The 17,475-nt window shown below is 33.3% G+C and overlaps 1 protein-coding gene across 3 annotated transcripts; it reads left to right on the top strand.

The window, feature by feature from the left end:
• The first annotated feature begins 583 nt into the window (after positions 1-583).
• LOC114371150 (ethylene-insensitive protein 2-like) lies at positions 584-9,471 on the top strand. Of its 3 annotated transcripts, none has more exons than XM_028328581.1 (10): positions 584-742; positions 849-908; positions 1,582-1,837; positions 2,040-2,322; positions 3,036-3,122; positions 3,250-3,360; positions 3,434-3,646; positions 5,319-5,504; positions 5,616-8,309; positions 8,688-9,471. In XM_028328581.1, exons 4-10 carry the CDS (start codon positions 2,074-2,076, stop codon positions 9,042-9,044), a joined length of 3,897 nt encoding a protein of 1,298 aa, XP_028184382.1. In that variant the 5' UTR covers positions 584-742; positions 849-908; positions 1,582-1,837; positions 2,040-2,073; the 3' UTR covers positions 9,045-9,471. The 3 variants fall into 3 exon arrangements, with proteins under 3 accessions (XP_028184382.1, XP_028184381.1, XP_028184383.1); XM_028328580.1 differs by having other exon boundaries at positions 1,582-1,944; XM_028328582.1 differs by lacking the exon at positions 1,582-1,837.
• The last annotated feature ends 8,004 nt before the right edge of the window (positions 9,472-17,475 follow it).

The following is a 17,475-nucleotide window of genomic DNA, read 5'->3' as shown; positions in this document are numbered from 1 at the left end:
TTGTTGAGTAATTAATCTCTGATTTATCATTTCATAGATATGTAATCTGATATGCACCATGAAAACGTACAAAGGATTACATTACCAATATTAACACTAGCATTGATAAAATCCACAATCATCATTTATTGTAGACACCTCACTGTTTTAGTAAAATTGCATAATAATACATTTTTTTATTTATAAATATATAAATAAATTTTATAAAAGATAACAATGAGATATTGATTAGAGGAGCACTAGATTCAATTCTCATGTTTGAATGTGAATGAAAATAGTAATTGAAAAATCATCAAATTTAGTCCATCAATTTTTTTTAATGGAGATTGCTTACTAATAAAAGCGTGTAGATATTCCTTATGAATAATATGATAACCAATTTTTTTATTAAAAAATTAGACATAAGTAATAATTAAGAATTAAAATTGTGATGGTAGAATATTAATTGAGTGTGAAATAGAAGTTTTAAATATCTTTCGGTTAAAATAAAAAAGACAAATAAAAGAGAAAAATACTAAAAAACGTTAATAGCGTTTTTCGTTTTTTGAGATACTTATTGGAACACATTTATGAAATATGAAACTTTTCTTTCCTTCTTTTCTCGCTTCATTCACTCACACTTTCTCTCTCTTCAATGTGGCCTAGAAAGTTGAAACCCTTCACCCATGCCATAAATTTTCTTTTTTCTTTCTTAGCTTTCTCTCAGCTTTCCGGGAAAATCTCTCTCTCCATTTTCACATAAGTTAGTAGTAGTACCTTACATCATTACCTATGCTAAATTATTAAACAATGAATTAATTAATTTGATTTAATGTTTATATATATGATCCGTGAGATCTACTTTGCAGGAGTAAATAGCACAGCTGAGACAGAGACTTGTGGCAGCTGAAAAGAAACTCAGAGAAAAGGTAGAGAGATTTCAGAACCCTAATAACAACTACTCTCAGACTCTGGTGAAACTGTTTTTCTGTTGTATTGTACGGTCTTTTTAATTCTTAGTCGTGAAACCCCAATCATCGTCCTCGTCGAAATTCGTGCTTCTGTTTTTCCCCCTTATTTTCTCTTTCTTCTTCCTTCTTCCTGTGTTTCTTCTTGCATCAGATCCACGCCAACTCTTTCAGTTCCTCTTTTTTTTATCTATTTCATGACCGTACACAGGGTAGGGTTTTTGTTTTGCTTCCAAGTTTCTCAACATTTTTTAGCGTTTTGTTTTCTTCTAGAGATCTAATTTTTTGTTGTTGTTAATTATGTAACTTTTTTTTTTATAAAAAATATTAATTATTAGTTTGTTAGCAGAGACTAAGAAGATAGAATCCACCATTTTTTTCTCCTTCCTTTTTTAACCACCCAACCAACCTTATATCTCCTTGATAAATTGGTAATTATTTAACTGTGGTGGATGCTGTAAACTTTGTTGCTGTGGTGGTCTTTTTGTTACCGTTTTTTTTTGGTGCTTTTTAAATCAAATTTAAGAAAGATAAAATGATTTTTTTTTGTGTTGTTGATGGATTTTTTTCACTGTAATTTGTTATTTCTATTATGGCGGTTGTGTTGTTGTTTATGTGAACTAATTCGATGCAGGATTTGAGGAGTTCGAGGAGGTTGATTTATCATGGAGTGCTTTGTTTTGGAAGTTTGAGATGGATTGGATTGATTTATCAATGAGTGGAATCATTTGTAAGGTTGTGGTGAAGAGATTTTGGGATGGGAAGCAGGTTGACTTTACTAATGAAGTCAGATTTATGCATGATATATGATCATAGTTGATGTTGGAACATCATCCGCTGGGTTGCTGTTGGGGTACGAGGAAGAGAAGCTAGTTGTTGAATTGTTGAAGGTGTCTTGGACTGGCTTGCAAGTTGAAAGTCCTTTGTCCTTTAATTATATGGATTATTATGGTTAATGTTTGAAGCTGCTAACATCTTGGTGGATGACTTGTAAATTGTAATAGATGGAATGTTTTGCTAGTAATATAGTATTTATCTAGCAGCAATATAATTTATGGCTCGCTGAGCATTGGTACTTCCAATTGCTTGTAGACCTAATCCTGGTGGTACTAGTAGAAGAGGAAGAATGGAAGCAGAGACTTTGAACGCAAATCACCCTCCCGGTTTTCTTCACCGGTCGCTTCCTGCTGTTGTGCCTATGCTTTTGATTTCAATAGGATATGTTGACCCTGGAAAGTGGGTGGCAATTGCTGAAGGAGGTGCACGATTTGGGTTCGATCTGATGGCCTTCACACTTATCTTTAATCTTGCTGCCATCTTCTGTCAGTACATAGCAGCAAAAATTGGTGTTATCACAGGAAAAGATCTTGCTCAGGTATTATACCTTCCAGTTCATGGATTTATATTCACTGTTAATGCAGTACAATTGTACAATTTGAAAATTTTCTGGGCTCCCCCCTCAAAACAATAAAAGGAGGTTTTGAACAATTTGTTGGTTTGTGATTTTGTAATGTTTGTCCTTCACCCCTCTCAAGTAAGCAATTGCATAGTAGGAAATGATAAGATGGAAGGCTATAGAAAAGAAGGTTCTTGTCAAGAGAAAATGAAGCTAGAAAGATTTTTTGTGTTCCCCCACCTTTTTTATGTTTCTAGTTTTAGTTAATCAGGAAATTAAGAATATTGATGATTATTTCCATTCTCTGTCAGTGTTTTATTTGACTTATAAGTTAGAAGTTTATAAAAATATGTTGATTGATGGACATTTCTATTCTATCCTAATTCTACCCTTGTAGATACAACTTGGAAGTAAGGACATTATACGTATTAATATTAATTGTTTCTTTGATCCTAAAAATGATAAGTAAAGGAATGTGTCTGGCGGTGTGATATACTATGTAATGTACGGGTTATGGGTTGGGTTGTTTGGTGTTTCTTTAATTTACGTGTTAAGTTGATTACTAAGTTGGTAGTTGGTTTCCGGCATTTCTCTATCCTACAAATCCACTCAGATACACACTCTAGTAACTTCATGCATAATCTTAAATCAGTGTGTTTTGCTTATGGGGCTTCACTTTCTCTGTGCCAAAGATTTGCAGTGATGAGTACGATAATTGGACGTGCATGCTTCTTGGAGTTCAAGCAGAACTTTCGGTGATTATGCTAGACCTTAACATGGTAATATTTCTCACTCATGATTTCGTGTCTCTTTAGCAAAGAATATGATTTATCAGTGCTTTAAGGCACTATATACATGACTGAACTTATTTTGACATGATCATGTGATTTTACCTGTTTTTGCAAGATATTGGGCATGGCACATGGATTAAATATTCTTTTTGGGTGGGACTTGTTCACTTGTGTCTTTTTAACTGCTACTGGTGCTGTTTTCCATCTCCTTCTTTTTGTCATCCTTGTAAGTATCATTATTTGTTTATTCATGAATCTCTGTTGATCTACAATACACTTATGATATATCCTTTCTCTAGGACATTGAGAAGGCAAAGATCCTGGGACTGTTTGTGTCAGGTTTTGTATTTCTTTCATTTGTACTTGGAACACTCATTAATCAACCAGACATTCCATTATCCATTAATGGAATACTAACAAAGTTGAATGGGGAGAGTGCATTTGTGCTGATGAGTCTATTAGGAGCAATTCTTGTGCCTCACAACTTCTACCTTCATTCCTCTATTGTACAGGTAATATTTCGTGTGGTTTTTAATTTTTCTAACATCAGCATCATAGCATGCTTCATTGCTTCCAAGCTTATATCTTTTGTGTTCTTCTGGATATGTTTACATCTTGTGGTTTGCCTGTTGTTCCATCATTTTCCTTACTTGTTTTTGCATAGATTTATCCAAATCTTTGTGTGTCGAATTTTTTTATTTTGCTTTATTTTTTTACAGCTATTTTATCCAAATCAGAGTGTTACTTTTATCTGATAATCTGTTGAATATTATTTTGCCAATGTTTGCATTTCTTGCTAATTTGAATGGTCTAAAGACTCTAAACCAAAACATGATTTTAGTGCTCATCATAAAATAAGTAATCACAGTATCATTTTTGCCTACATCTGATAATGGTCTAAAGACTCTAAACCAAAACATGAATTTCCTATTGGTTAAAGTTAGTCTTGCAAGTAGAGTTGTAAAAGGAAGGACCAACTATGCTAGTGCTTTGGGATATGGATTGGTAATTAGATATTACATGCTTGGGAAAGTTTGCTTATTGGTGGGTAAAAATCAGGAACTGTTTTATAATTGGGTGTCATGCAAAAACTAGAGGGAAAAACTAACACTTTATCGCCAGATATTTTTGTTGGGGAAATGTAACATTCGTTAATAGGCTCTTGAATTGATTGTCACATGGTGATGCCCTTTGCGCTATTCAAACTACTAATATAATTGATTCTTGTTCTCAGAATGCATTTCCCTTTTTTTTTTGATAATTTTCTGATTCTGCTCTAACTTCTAAGACTAAGACCCTAAAACAAAAAGCTTGATGAAACAAATTTATGGTCCAACAATGAGGAACTTTGGGGGCGTTTCAGAAAACACAATGTATTTTATAGGTTTATTCTTAAGTATGAGGTCAATAGTGTAAAAATAATCTCTTCATTATAAAAATTGAGAATAGCTTAATAAGCTAATAGAAGTTTTGTTCTTTGCCTTGTTTTACTTTAAAATTCTCCAGAAATCATGTGCCCAGGATTGTTTCTGGAACCATAAAATGATATTATTGGGTGGTTCACTTTAAAAAACTTAGAAGATTTCATGTTACACTTAGATACTGCTGCTTATGCATATGTAGTGTTTATGGAGCTGTGTACCATCCGGGAATACCTCTTCTAAAACCTCAGTTTATAAGCCCCAATGTTTCTTAAAAGCTAGGGATTAGGGGGCTTTGTACCAAGCAGGAATACCTCAGTTCTGTACATGTGAGAATATCTCAGCCTATGATCTCTGAGGACATCTTGACTGTAATTAAGCTGCTAGCTGCACCACCCGTGTCTGATTAAAGAATGTCCTATGGGGTGATCATCATGAATATACAATTTACTCATTCAATGTCCCACTAGAATTTCAGCAATCTCTCTAATTTAGTCTTGTGTTCGAACCATCATTAAGACTACCCCTGTATAAATGTCTGAGTGGGGAGGTCATGATCACAATCCTTTCCTCAGACACGGCTAAGTGAGGTTATATTTGGTCAGTCTAGTCCAGTCTTAGGAACCCTTGCATGAAAATATATTGCTTAAGCTTGTCTGATCTGATTACTTTCTTGCATTTTTTTGTAAGGACTGCATATAGTGTACCATTTCATATTCATTTCTGTTTTGTCAATCTGAGACTTGGTTTACTTTTTCTGCAGTGGCATCAGGGATCAACTACCATTTCTAAGGATGCTTTGTGTCATAACCATTTTTTGGCCATCATGTGTGTCTTCAGTGGCCTTTATTTGGTCAATAATGTGCTGATGAATGCTGCAGCAAATGAGTTCTACAGTATGGGTCTTGTTTTGACTACTTTTCAGGACGCATTATCGCCAATGGAACAGGTCTCCTTTCTGCCCATGATTGATCTACATCTAGATATTTATTTACAACTTACAAAGCCACATCTGTCTTAAACATTCCTAACAAAACTAATTCTAAGATTCTTATTGCAGGTGTTGCGTAGTCCAATAGCCATGCTTGCTTTTTTACTCATTCTGTTTTTTTCAAATCAAACCACAGCATTAACTTGGAGTTTCGGTGGAGAAGTAGTAGTGCGAAATTTCTTAAAATTGGATATTCCGGGTTGGCTTCATTATGCTACAATTAGAGTAATTGCTGTTCTGCCTGCCCTTTATTGCGTTTGGAATTCAGGAGCTGAAGGGATGTATCAACTACTTATATTCACTCAGATTGTGGTAGCTCTGCAACTTCCTTCTTCTGTGATCCCCCTTTTTCGGATCGCCTCATCTAGATCAATAATGGGGGTACACAAGATCCCTCAATTTGTGGAATTTTTGGCATTGATCATATTCATTGGGATGCTTGGCTTGAATATTGTCTTTGTTGTAGAAATGGTATTTGGCAGTAGTGATTGGGTGGGCAATTTGAGATGGAATGTGGAGACTGGTGTGTCTCTCTCTTATTTGGTCCTTCTGTGCACTGCTTTTGCATCTTTCTGTCTGATGCTTTGGTTAGCTGCCACACCTTTAAAATCTGCAAGTGTTCAATTGGATGATCAGGCATGGAACTGGGACATGCCACAAGCCATACCAAAGTCACGGATTGATAACGAGGAAACAGATTTAAAAGAAACAAGATATCATGGAGATGCATCAGTTCAGGTGAAGGAACCATCACCAGTTCTAGCAAGGACCCTGGAATACTCAGATGTACCAATTGCAAGTTTTCATCATGATCTACCTGAAACTATCATGGAGCCTGATGTTCCTGTGACTACTGTAAGGGAGACTCATCCATTTACATCATTTCCTTTCTCCCCAACTTCTGTTGTTAAGGAATCAGCTTCCACTTCAGAATCAGAGGCAGTACCAGCTGTAAGTAATGAGACTTCTGATATTATATTGGGAGATTCCAAAACTTTGAAAACAGAAACTACTGCCCCTGTTGAGAAAACTGTAGAAGTTGAGGGAGATTCAAATGCCGAAAGGGATGATGATTATGGAGATTCATGGGAAACTGAAGAAATACCAAAAGTGGTCTCACTAGCCCCATCTTCAGCATCAGATGGCCCAGCATCATTCAGGAGCCTTAGTGGGAAAAGTGATGATGGAGGGAATAGCATTGGAAGTCTTTCAAGATTAGCAGGTTTAGGGCGCGGTGCAAGACGTCAACTAGCTGCTATTCTTGATGAATTCTGGGGACAACTTTTTCATTTCCATGGTCAATTTACCCAGGAAGCTAAGGCCAAGAAACTTGATGTTTTACTGGGAGTAGATTCAACACTCACTGGTTCTTTGCAAAAAATGGATTCATGTAAGGCATGTTATGAATACTTCAAATCTGTAGGAAGTAGAGCTCCAGATACTTTAATGAACTCTGCTCCATATGAATCTCCCAGGCTGAATAGGATGCAAAGTAATTTAGAGGCTTCCTTTGGGCCTCAAAGGAGTTCTTCCTCACTGCAGGCAAATCCTGTCCAGTTTATGGATGAATATGTTCAGACCTCCAGCCGCAATCTCCTTGATGCTGGTGAAAGGCGCTATTTTAGTGTGCACAATCTACCTACATCTGCAGCCTGGGATTATCAGCCAGCTACCATACATGGTTATCAGGTTTCATCATATATTAATCAAGTTGGTAAAGACACAAATTCTGATAAATTAAATGGTCTGAGGGAATCCCCTTCCATGGGTAATACAAACAACTACAGGAATTCTATTGCATTTGCTTTGGGTAAAAAGTTGCAAAACGGTTCTGGTTTAAGCCAACCCCCAGGATTCCCGAACATTGCTGTCTCTAAGAATAGCCAATTGCCATCTGAGAGGTCCTATTATGATTCTCGCCCTTCCGGACCTGTGGATAGTACAGTCAGTTCAGTCTATGCTAAGAAGTTCCACAGCTTGCCAGACATTTCAGGATATGCCATCCCTCACAGGGATGTTTACCTGTCTGATAAAAGTGCTCCATGGGATGATTCTGTTGGTGGATATAGATCTTCTGCAAGTAGGACTCATTATGAACCGTCATTATATTCAAATTCTGGATCAAGTACAGGAGCTCCTTTAGCCTTTGATGTACTCTCTCCATCAAAAGTCTACGGTGGTGTACTTTCTTCTCAGTTGAGTTCTGGTTTTGGCACTGGATCCCTCTGGTCCAGACAGCCTTTTGAGCAGTTTGGGGTGGATGATAAAATTCATAATGCTGCAACAGAAGATGTTGGAAATAGGCCTAGTGCAACTACTCATGAAATTACTTCAGTTGTGGATATTGATGGCAAGCTTCTTCAATCTTTTAGACAATGTATTTTGAAACTCTTAAAATTGGAAGGGTCTGATTGGTTGTTTAAACAGAATGATGGGGCTGATGAAGATCTGATTGACCGTGTTGCTGCAAGGGAGAAATTTGTTTATGAAATTGAAACCACAGAGATGAACCGCAATCATATGGGAGAAACTCGATATCTTTCTTCTGATGGGAAGGCTTGTTCTTCAATGAAGAATAATGAGGCAAATTGGTCTAGTTTTTCTGTAACCTCAATCCCTAACTGTGGGGAAGGATGTGTTTGGAGAGCAGATATAATAATAAGCTTTGGAGTGTGGTGTATCAAACGTGTTCTGGACCTCTCCCTAATGGAGAGCCGACCAGAGCTGTGGGGGAAGTACACTTATGTACTCAATCGCCTCCAGGTAAATTTTAGTAATCTTGAAGTTTGAGTTTTAGCTGCTCTTTTCACAAAGCACTCACCAGTCTAAAAGTAGATGCTATTTGTGGAGATAGTCTGTTTCATGCCTCATGGAGAACTAAATATTTTTTCTCTTAAGTGGGGTATTTCCTTTGGTTGTTGTTCACTTGGAGATGTTGTTCCAAAGTGATATTTGTATGCATTCATCACTCATCAACATAGAACTCATCCATTAAGTAGGCACTATAATGTAGGCATTGTTGGTTGCATGTCATAATCTGCTGTTAAAGGATACAACCATTCATTTCCTAGTCAAGGCTACTCTCTTTAGTTCTCTACATTTCATTGGTCTTATTTGTCAATTTCTCGCCTTTATGAACAGGGCATCATTGATCTGGCTTTCTCCAAGCCTCGTAGTCCCATGACCCCATGCTTTTGCCTTCAAGTTCCCATGACTTACCAGCAGAAGTCAAGCTCGCCTCCTTCCAATGGGATGCTGCCCCCTGCGTCAAAACCGGGCCGTGGAAAATGCACAACTGCATCAGTGGTGTTTGAGATGGTCAAGGATGTGGAGATAGCAATCTCCAGCCGGAAAGGTCGCACAGGAACCGCTGCTGGTGACGTAGCCTTCCCAAAGGGAAAGGAGAATTTGGCATCTGTTCTCAAACGGTATAAGCGTAGATTATCCAACAAACCAGTTGGCACTACTCAAGAAGGGATTCGCAAGATATACTTGTAGCATTTTGCCTTTCACTATGCATTAACATAAGCAGTGTTCCTTGGGCTGTTTTGATTTGTGAAGCAGTTCATGCTGTAGATCAAAGGATTACCATAGGAAGTTCCTCGCCACAAGACTGCTGTCTCCGTGTACCAATCCTCGCTGCAGATTTTATTTCCTTGTAATGTTATATACACATAGGGTTAGAGTTACTATATGTAATTGCAACAAAAAATCAAAGGAAAAAGATGGTTAGATGGAAACTGACTTCTACCATTTTGGCTTATTTTTCATTACTTCACTCGCTACTGCATGCAAGGTGGGGAAACAAAATGGGAAGAAAATTGTCGACATCTTGTCATCTTAACAGGGAAAAAAATTATCGATGTGTTTTTAATTTTTGTTTTTTTTATTAAGGTACCTGTTATGGTTGCCAAATTTTCGTTTTCATCAAGTCTTTCAAGCGTTAAAATGATGGAAGTGGTTACGTTTTTTGGTTGGTCCAGTTCTCTGAAATCAGCTTATTTTATTCTCTGCTCATATTAAGTATTTTGCTTTTACTTTTTTTAGTAATGATGTATGATAAGGCAACGTCTAAGATGCATTTCATAATTTGAGGTTGTGAGTTTCTGTCTTTTGACAGTATCAATAACAGATAAGCACTCACTGTAATCTACTCTATTTCAACCATTTCACTTTAACTATTTTAGGCTCCAATTAAACTTTTCATACATTAATTCTTTTGTTTATCTCTAGCAACTTATCTATTACGAATTGGATTAATATAAGGCAACCCGCTCATAAATTATTTTTTGAGTTTTAACAAAAATAACGATAAGGATAAGGTGCCGTAGCCCGTAGGCATAATATAAATAAAAGGGTGTTGCTAGGTGCACCCAGTACTTAAGGGAAAAAGATTGAAATATTCTTGATCCGTAACTCTTTTAAGTTGATTCGTATGGTATACTAGTATCAACCTTAAAGCATTGACTCGGAAAGAAATAAACAAGACCTTTAAACTACAAAACTTTTTCACTGAGCAATTAGGGAGGGGGGGGGGGGCGGGAGACAGAGTAGATAAAATTGAGTATGGAATACAAGTTAAATGTATTGACTTTGGAAGAAAAAAAAAGACACCTCAATAAATTTGAGAAACATTCACCGAGTAAATTAAGAAAGAAGAGTAAAAAAAATCAAGTATTGAATACGAATTAAATGCATTTGACTTTGGAAGAAAAAAAACAAAGCTCAACATTGAGGGAGCAATTAGGAAGGAAAAAGAAGAGTTAAAAAAATGGTGCATTGAATACAAATTAAATGTAGAAGAGGAAGGAAACAAAGTGCAATATATAAGCTTCATAATAACGATCACCGCCGAGTAATAAAGATGCAGAAATAAAAAGAGTAAAAACAAATTGAATACCAATTAAACGCAGAAGGAGGAGAAGAAAACAAATAGCAATGCATAAACTTCATACTAACGTTCACTGACTCAATTAATGAATATGTAAGAGTAAAAAAAAATGGAAAATTGAATAGCTTAGTTACAAAACGTAGGAAGTGCGTGAAAAAGAAGAAACTGACACAATGAATTAATTGAAAAAGCGTTAAAGGAGAAAAAATTTTACGTTTTCATGGCAACACATGCAGAGACTTTCGATGCTGTATAGAGGAGCGTGACCGTCGTCAGCAGAAACGATTTCCACCATCGATCCAACGTCAACAACAATTTGCTCGCGATTCGCATCCATTAAATTGAATTGAATTGAATTTCTCTGATGCATTTTACTTTATTGCAAAGAGAAAGGCTTCGATTTTTTCAACCACAGTGATGAAGAAGAGTTTCTGAACCACTGGAAAGAAGAAGAAGAAGAATTGAAATACCCTTGATCCGTAAAAGGCTTACAAATCAAGTTGATCCGTAAGCCTTTTACGGTCACGCACACCCAACACAAATACGTAAAAAGCACAGGAATAGTTTTGATATTTTTAAAAAATATTGGGTGCACCTAGCATCTCCATGCAATTGATGGTTTGAAAATTCAGAATGGGTTTGCGGGTGCTGTTTCTATTGGGTGGGCCGATATTTCATTTTTAATTTTTTATGCAATAAAATAAGTTATGATCACTCTTGAGAGTGAGAACATTTTTTCTTCTTCAAGACCTTGCCATTAATTTTGTATTTTTCATTTTTTTAAAAATCAAATTATTAACTAATAGCATTTTTAGCATTTGTAAATATACAGGGTAAATATTTTTTATATACAACCATTTAATTGCATAAATTAAAATTACTTTATTATATTCTTTTAATGAATCAAATTAATATAATAGAAATAATATTTTACAACAATAAATTTTATCAAAACTTAACATAAAATAGAATTTAATTTGGATTTGAAGATAATAGTATATCCATAATAACAATAATTAATACAATTTAATTTAAAATTTAATTGTTATAATTAAATATAATTTATTTTATATGTAAATTTAAATTTATAGTCAATAAAATATCATAATAACGATTTTAAAAAAATTAAAACCTTAAAAAATTAATCTCATTCTCATAATATACTATGTGTATAGATCAACGTGTAAGGAGAAAAGAAAGTAAGAAAATAGAGAGTCTCACTATCCAAAATGAATACTCAAATTTATGATATAGTAGCGAATTTTCTAATTTACAAGTTAAAATATTCTTTTGTTTTCTCTTCAAATATTAGATTTCTTAGAATAATTATATTCAAAATACCATTTTTTAATGTTGTAGATATAAAACAAACAAAACATTCTACTCCCTGATATAAACTATACCAAATCTAAACAGACAGTAAATTAAGGTGAATACTAGAGGGACAATTTTCCCAAAGCATGAAATGAGAGTCATTCTTAGCTAAATGATGTTCCAATCTCGAGAAAAATCTAACCCCTGCATATATATAGTTATCCGCTTATCCAGTCCTTTATATGGAACGTAAAGGTGTGATTGTGAATATGATCATCATAAAAAAAATATTCAACCTCCTTTCCCATCATTAAACATGTCTCAAGAACATGAAAACATAAAGCGAAATTCATCAATCAAGTTACTTATCATAATCTTACCACAAAGAGTATAGATTGGCATCACCAATAATTAAGAGAAAATGGAAAGCTAAACTTCATCAAAGTAAGTCTAAGAAAATCTCTACCAAAAGAATTAGTCTAAGGATAAAGTAATTAAAATTTAAATTTGAAGCTCACTAATAAAAAAGTATCTATTATTAATTTTTAAAGTAAAAGTCTCACACATTGACTAAAAGGTTTCATATATCACTCTCGTTTTTAAAATATAAAAGATTTTTTTCAATTTTTACTTTAGGTCTCACTTTTTCTTCGATCGATCTTATTTCTATTGTAATTTTTCTCCGAATCAATATTAAATAAAAAAAATTCCAATCCTACTTTTTCTTTTGGGAGCATAAAGTTAACCAACTCCACCTTATAATTTTTTTTTTGGCACAGCCCTCCCGATCAATAATCACATTATCTAATGTACCTCTCTCAGTCTCTCAATAATGAAGTTACTTTGAATAAAGGTCCAATTGCTATTACCTTTGATTCTAGCTTCCAACAAATGCTTCGGACCAAAAATATTGTCAAATCTGTCCTTATTAAAATTTAAAGAATCCTTGTCAGTCTTTAACCATCTCCAATCTGGAAGGAAGACCAAAGGTCTTATCCCAGCATTTTTTTTAAAACTGGAGGTGTTGAATCCAAGCTGCTGCAACAAGTCACTTATGCTATCAAATTCTTCGGGAATAATGCCTACACACTCTCTACTATTATCTAAAATTTGTTGGAAATCATTAAATTTTGTAGGTCTTACTCTTACTTAATGAAGTTTATTCATAATTTTATAGTTTTGAATACATTTTGAACAAGAGAATATGTATGGAAAAAAAACTGTATTAGGGAGTGTATTACTATATTACTCCTCATTCATCTCTCTAATGTTCAAAACTCTACGTTCTTCCCCATCATGGGAGGCCATGGCATTTGGTGCCTTTCCATGGAATGTACAGCTCCTAAAAACACACCATTAATATGCACCATAGGCTTCAAACTCTAATTATTCATGCTATCAAAGTAGTTCTTTTTAATTTTATCATTGTCCTCGTAAATTAAAGTTATTTACATATTTTTACTTATTTATTTAAATAAATTACGTTTATTTTTCTTTTGCTTGTCAATGTTTTTCCTTATAAATATTTTTAATTTATATTTTAAATATTTACCCAATAAATTGTAAAATGCATAGGATACTTATTAATACTGTTCATCCTGATTATAACTTTTATGTGTTATGATAGGAACCCGAGTCCTATGGGTCTCAAGCAGCGGTCCAATAGAGAGAAGCCTATTAAAGGCCCAAACATAGAGGGCCTTAACTCCTCCTTATGCTTAGTTACGGGAGAAAGAAGATGGTCAAATCTATTATACTCTTGTATTCATGGTCAAAAGCCAATAATTAATCCTGAGATTAATTTAATATGTAAGAATCAAGAATCTAACATAAGATCCTATACTTAAAGGCACAAGATTATTTACCAACCTACACCATGTTAGTTTCATAGTGGAATCTATTATATAAGAGAATAAAGGAATATTGGGAATAGTAGGGTTTTATTTAAATTGTAATTGGAGCTCACACAGTTTCTCTAGCTTGGGGGCTTTAGCCCTTTGTTGTTGTTTTTGTCTTTTCTTTGCTGCAAAATATACTGAGTTCGATAGGAATTTCCTATCATGTTACCTAATCAACTAGTATTATAACTTATACAATGTACATATTCAATATTATTTTTATATAAGTAAAATATATAAGAAATAAATATTATTGAATAAATAAATTATTTTATAACTAAAATTAATAATAGAAAATATTTTTAAACTTATAAATTATATTTTAGATTTATAATAAATAATTTAAATTGCGATACAAGTTACTTTTAACTACTTAATATATTTTTTAAAAAAATATTCAAATTCAATTTAAAAGTAAAGATGAGAATGATAGATTTACAGAAATAGGTGATCATAGTATTAAACATATAGAGAAAGATAAAAAGAGAAGGTTGTAGGTTCAATCCCTTCTACTAACAAAAAATTATTGATTGATTGAGTAATTCCTCTTGCTAACAAACTAAAAATTAAAATTTGTCAATACAAAAAATAGACAAAGATAAAAAGGATAGTGGATTTTTCGTTGAATGAGGTAGTGCCACTTTGATTGACAAAGTAGACATGATCCTAAGGACTATTATAGGGGTGAAGACACTAGGTTCACTGACTGACGGGGCAAAAAAACTTTAATCTTGTCAGTTTTTTTTTTTAAAAGAATTTTAGATAAATACACTAAAAACATAGAAAAATACTTATTTTTATTTTTTTTTAACAAATAAATTTAAATAAATTGACTCTTTTTTTGTCTTTAGTCCCTAACTCATTGAATCATAAATTAAGTGCGTAATTATGACCGATCCAAAACATTAAACATCTATTCACATGTAATATTTGGTAATATTTTGCTTTTGTATGCATTTTTGAGTATGAAATATATACATTTTAATGAAATTAATTTTTTTAACATGTGTTTATATTTTATAATACTTGTATATAAAAAATTCCAATTTATTGTTTCATCATGAGTGCAGATCAACTCAAATGTTGATATTTAAATTAGTAACTATAACTGCACTCTATTATTGTATACAAGTATTTTAAGCATTTTCCTTATTCTAAAGGAGCGGAATCCATTTACATAAACGGAACATTTTTTTTAAAGAAAAAATTGCACATTCTATTTTAACACTGCAATGTTTACCAGTTATTTGGTTCAAAACAAAATCAAATCCAGGGTGATGTAAAAACGAGAACTAAAATGGGAAGTATACTATAATGTCTTAAAAAGATGCTAAATGACAAAAAAAAAATGAGGAAACAAATTAAACTTGATGTCAATTGAACACGCTTTAGATGAAAGAAATTTAGATCAATATTTTAAATCTTTAAAATACTTTCTCCCCATATCACACAAGACTTGCCATATATGCACTTGTTATCCGCATGCCAAAATAGTCATTAACGTACGTTGAATTAAAGAATCAATTTCGCAGTCATTTCGGAATATGAAAACAAAAACAAACCTTCACGGAACATCATACTAACATCCAACAAGATACATTGCTCTCTAAATATTTTAATTTTCAGCTATATAATCATCAATTGCAAGTTTACCGGAGAAGAGTACCAAGAGATTTAGGCTCTCTTTGATTATGAAGATAGAAATAGTGTATGAAAATAGAATAGTTCACTCTTTTTTTTTTAAGGAATAGAAGAGATCATATGAAAAAAAGGAAAAAATAGAGTAGAAATAAAATTGAATGTTAATTATTTGGTTGAAGATAAATATGATAAAAGTAAAATAGTAAAATTATTTGGTTTGAATGAAAGGGAAGGGAATATTTTAAAAAAAGCATAAAGTTACAATTGTGTGTGTTTTTAATTTCAAAACACACATATCCACTACCAAGTTGTCATTAGTGTATATCCTTACACATGATCACTCATTCACCATTGGTATCCAAAAAAATAGAAGTTATTTGTGGACCTCACAATTTTCAATTTGTTTCCAGCTTCAATCACCTTTATCCTTGATTTGATAGAGATCAGACAAGGAAAAAATGAGAAGAAACTTTTAAATTTGTATGTGAAACTCATATCTTTATCTCTTTATTTTAATTTAAATATTTCTTATCTTTTCCCTTCTCTCCAACCAAATAACCCATTACCAACTCCAACAAAAGTTTCTTTCTTTGCCCATCCTTCATCAAACACAACAGTAGCAACAGCTCTCAATCACACCATCACAATTTTAGATCAAATTTTTCCTAAAAATACATGCAAGAGTATATATATCATGTAAACACTTTCTTACGATAAGAATAATTAATAATAATAATAATTAGATTATGATTAATAATAATAAACAATTGAGATTAAAATATTTAGAAATTTAAATTAAAATCTAATATAATTATTAAATATCTAAAAGATTCATCAATCAAATTATATCTTAAAATATCTCAATTCTCGTTAACCTATTACTACCATCATCACCATGATTGTCATCACCTTCGCCAACATGATTGTTGTCATCGTCATTATTGTCATCACCACGACTATCACCACCTCCACCATCATGACTGTTGTCGTTGTCGTTGTTGCCACCACCACTGTCGTCATCGTCGATGGTGGTAGTGATGACGATGATGAACATGGAGGCGGCGACAGTGACAGTTGATGGCGATGGTGGTGACAACATTAACAATCATGGTGATGGCTACAACGGTGGTCATGATGATGATAACGATGATGAAGAAGGTCATAATGGTGGCGGGAATTATGTTTTTTCTTTTTTAGATTTGACGATATATTAAATTTTAATTTGAAATTTTAAATATTTTAATATCAATCGTTTATTAGTGAGAACACTATCTTATGTGAGAAACTAAGAACAACTAATGACAACCATCAAATCAAGATTAAAAATAATAAAGGATTGAGATTAAAATATTTAAAATTTTAAATTAAAATTTAATTGTCGTTGCCATCATCAACCGCCACCACATGTAACATTGTGTTTTTGTAATTTGTTTGTTCAAGTGATTTAATTAAATAATAAGAGAAATTAAATTTAGTTTAAGTACTTGAATGCATTAATAAATTTGGTGATTTGATTATATGCGCGTACGTGGTTAGTGAGTTTTAGTATTTTGGGCTTTTGTGTATTGCAAGATTTAGGTGTGAAAAAGAGAAATTACAAGAGTCATAAACTCTCATTCAACTTTAAAAAATCTACACAAAAGCTCTCATTTTGCTCTCTTCTTTCTCTCCAAGAAAACGCATTCCTTGAAGAGTTGAGAACTTGGTTTTCTTGCTCAAAGCAGGTCTTTTTCTCCTCTATTTGGTGTCCATTGGTTGTCCCTTTGTGTGGTAAATACCTCTCCTCCCCCTTTTATATTCCATTTTCTTTTTTTCCAAAGGCACCCATGTGGGCTCCCTGGAAAAGGCTTAGTTTTTGGGTTTGAATCTGACTTTGGGTTGGTTTTGGGTATGGATAATGTCCTTGTAGTTTGAATTACTAGTGGAGTTAAAGAAAACTTCCTCCTTGAATCCAAAGTTCCCTCTTATCTTCCTTTTCTTCACCTCAAAGCAAGTTTCTTGGGTTTGATAGGTAAGGGAAACTTTATCCTTTTTTATGCTTAGGTTGTTGTGAATTGTTTTTAAGGTTGCTGAAAAATGAATTATGTTGTTAAAAATGGAAGTTTGAGCATTTGGGGTTGAGTTTTAAATTTGGGTTGCTGTTTATTTGATGAATATTGGTTAAAAGTTCTTATTTGTGAAGTGT

The sequence above is a fragment of the Glycine soja genome, chromosome 10 (genome assembly GCF_004193775.1).
Source record: "Glycine soja cultivar W05 chromosome 10, ASM419377v2, whole genome shotgun sequence".
NCBI classification, from domain to species: Eukaryota; Viridiplantae; Streptophyta; class Magnoliopsida; order Fabales; family Fabaceae; genus Glycine; species Glycine soja.
The sequence above is the reverse complement of the archived record's forward strand: the minus strand, read 5'-3'. Positions and strand labels throughout refer to the sequence as shown.

Bases quoted from the DNA above. Each gene is read 5' to 3' on its own strand.
- LOC114371150 (XM_028328580.1), top strand. The intron at 2,323-3,035 runs GTATTATACCTT...TCTGTGCCAAAG, and splicing joins CAGGAAAAGATCTTGCTCAG to ATTTGCAGTGATGAGTACGA. The intron at 5,505-5,615 runs GTCTCCTTTCTG...TTCTTATTGCAG, and splicing joins CATTATCGCCAATGGAACAG to GTGTTGCGTAGTCCAATAGC.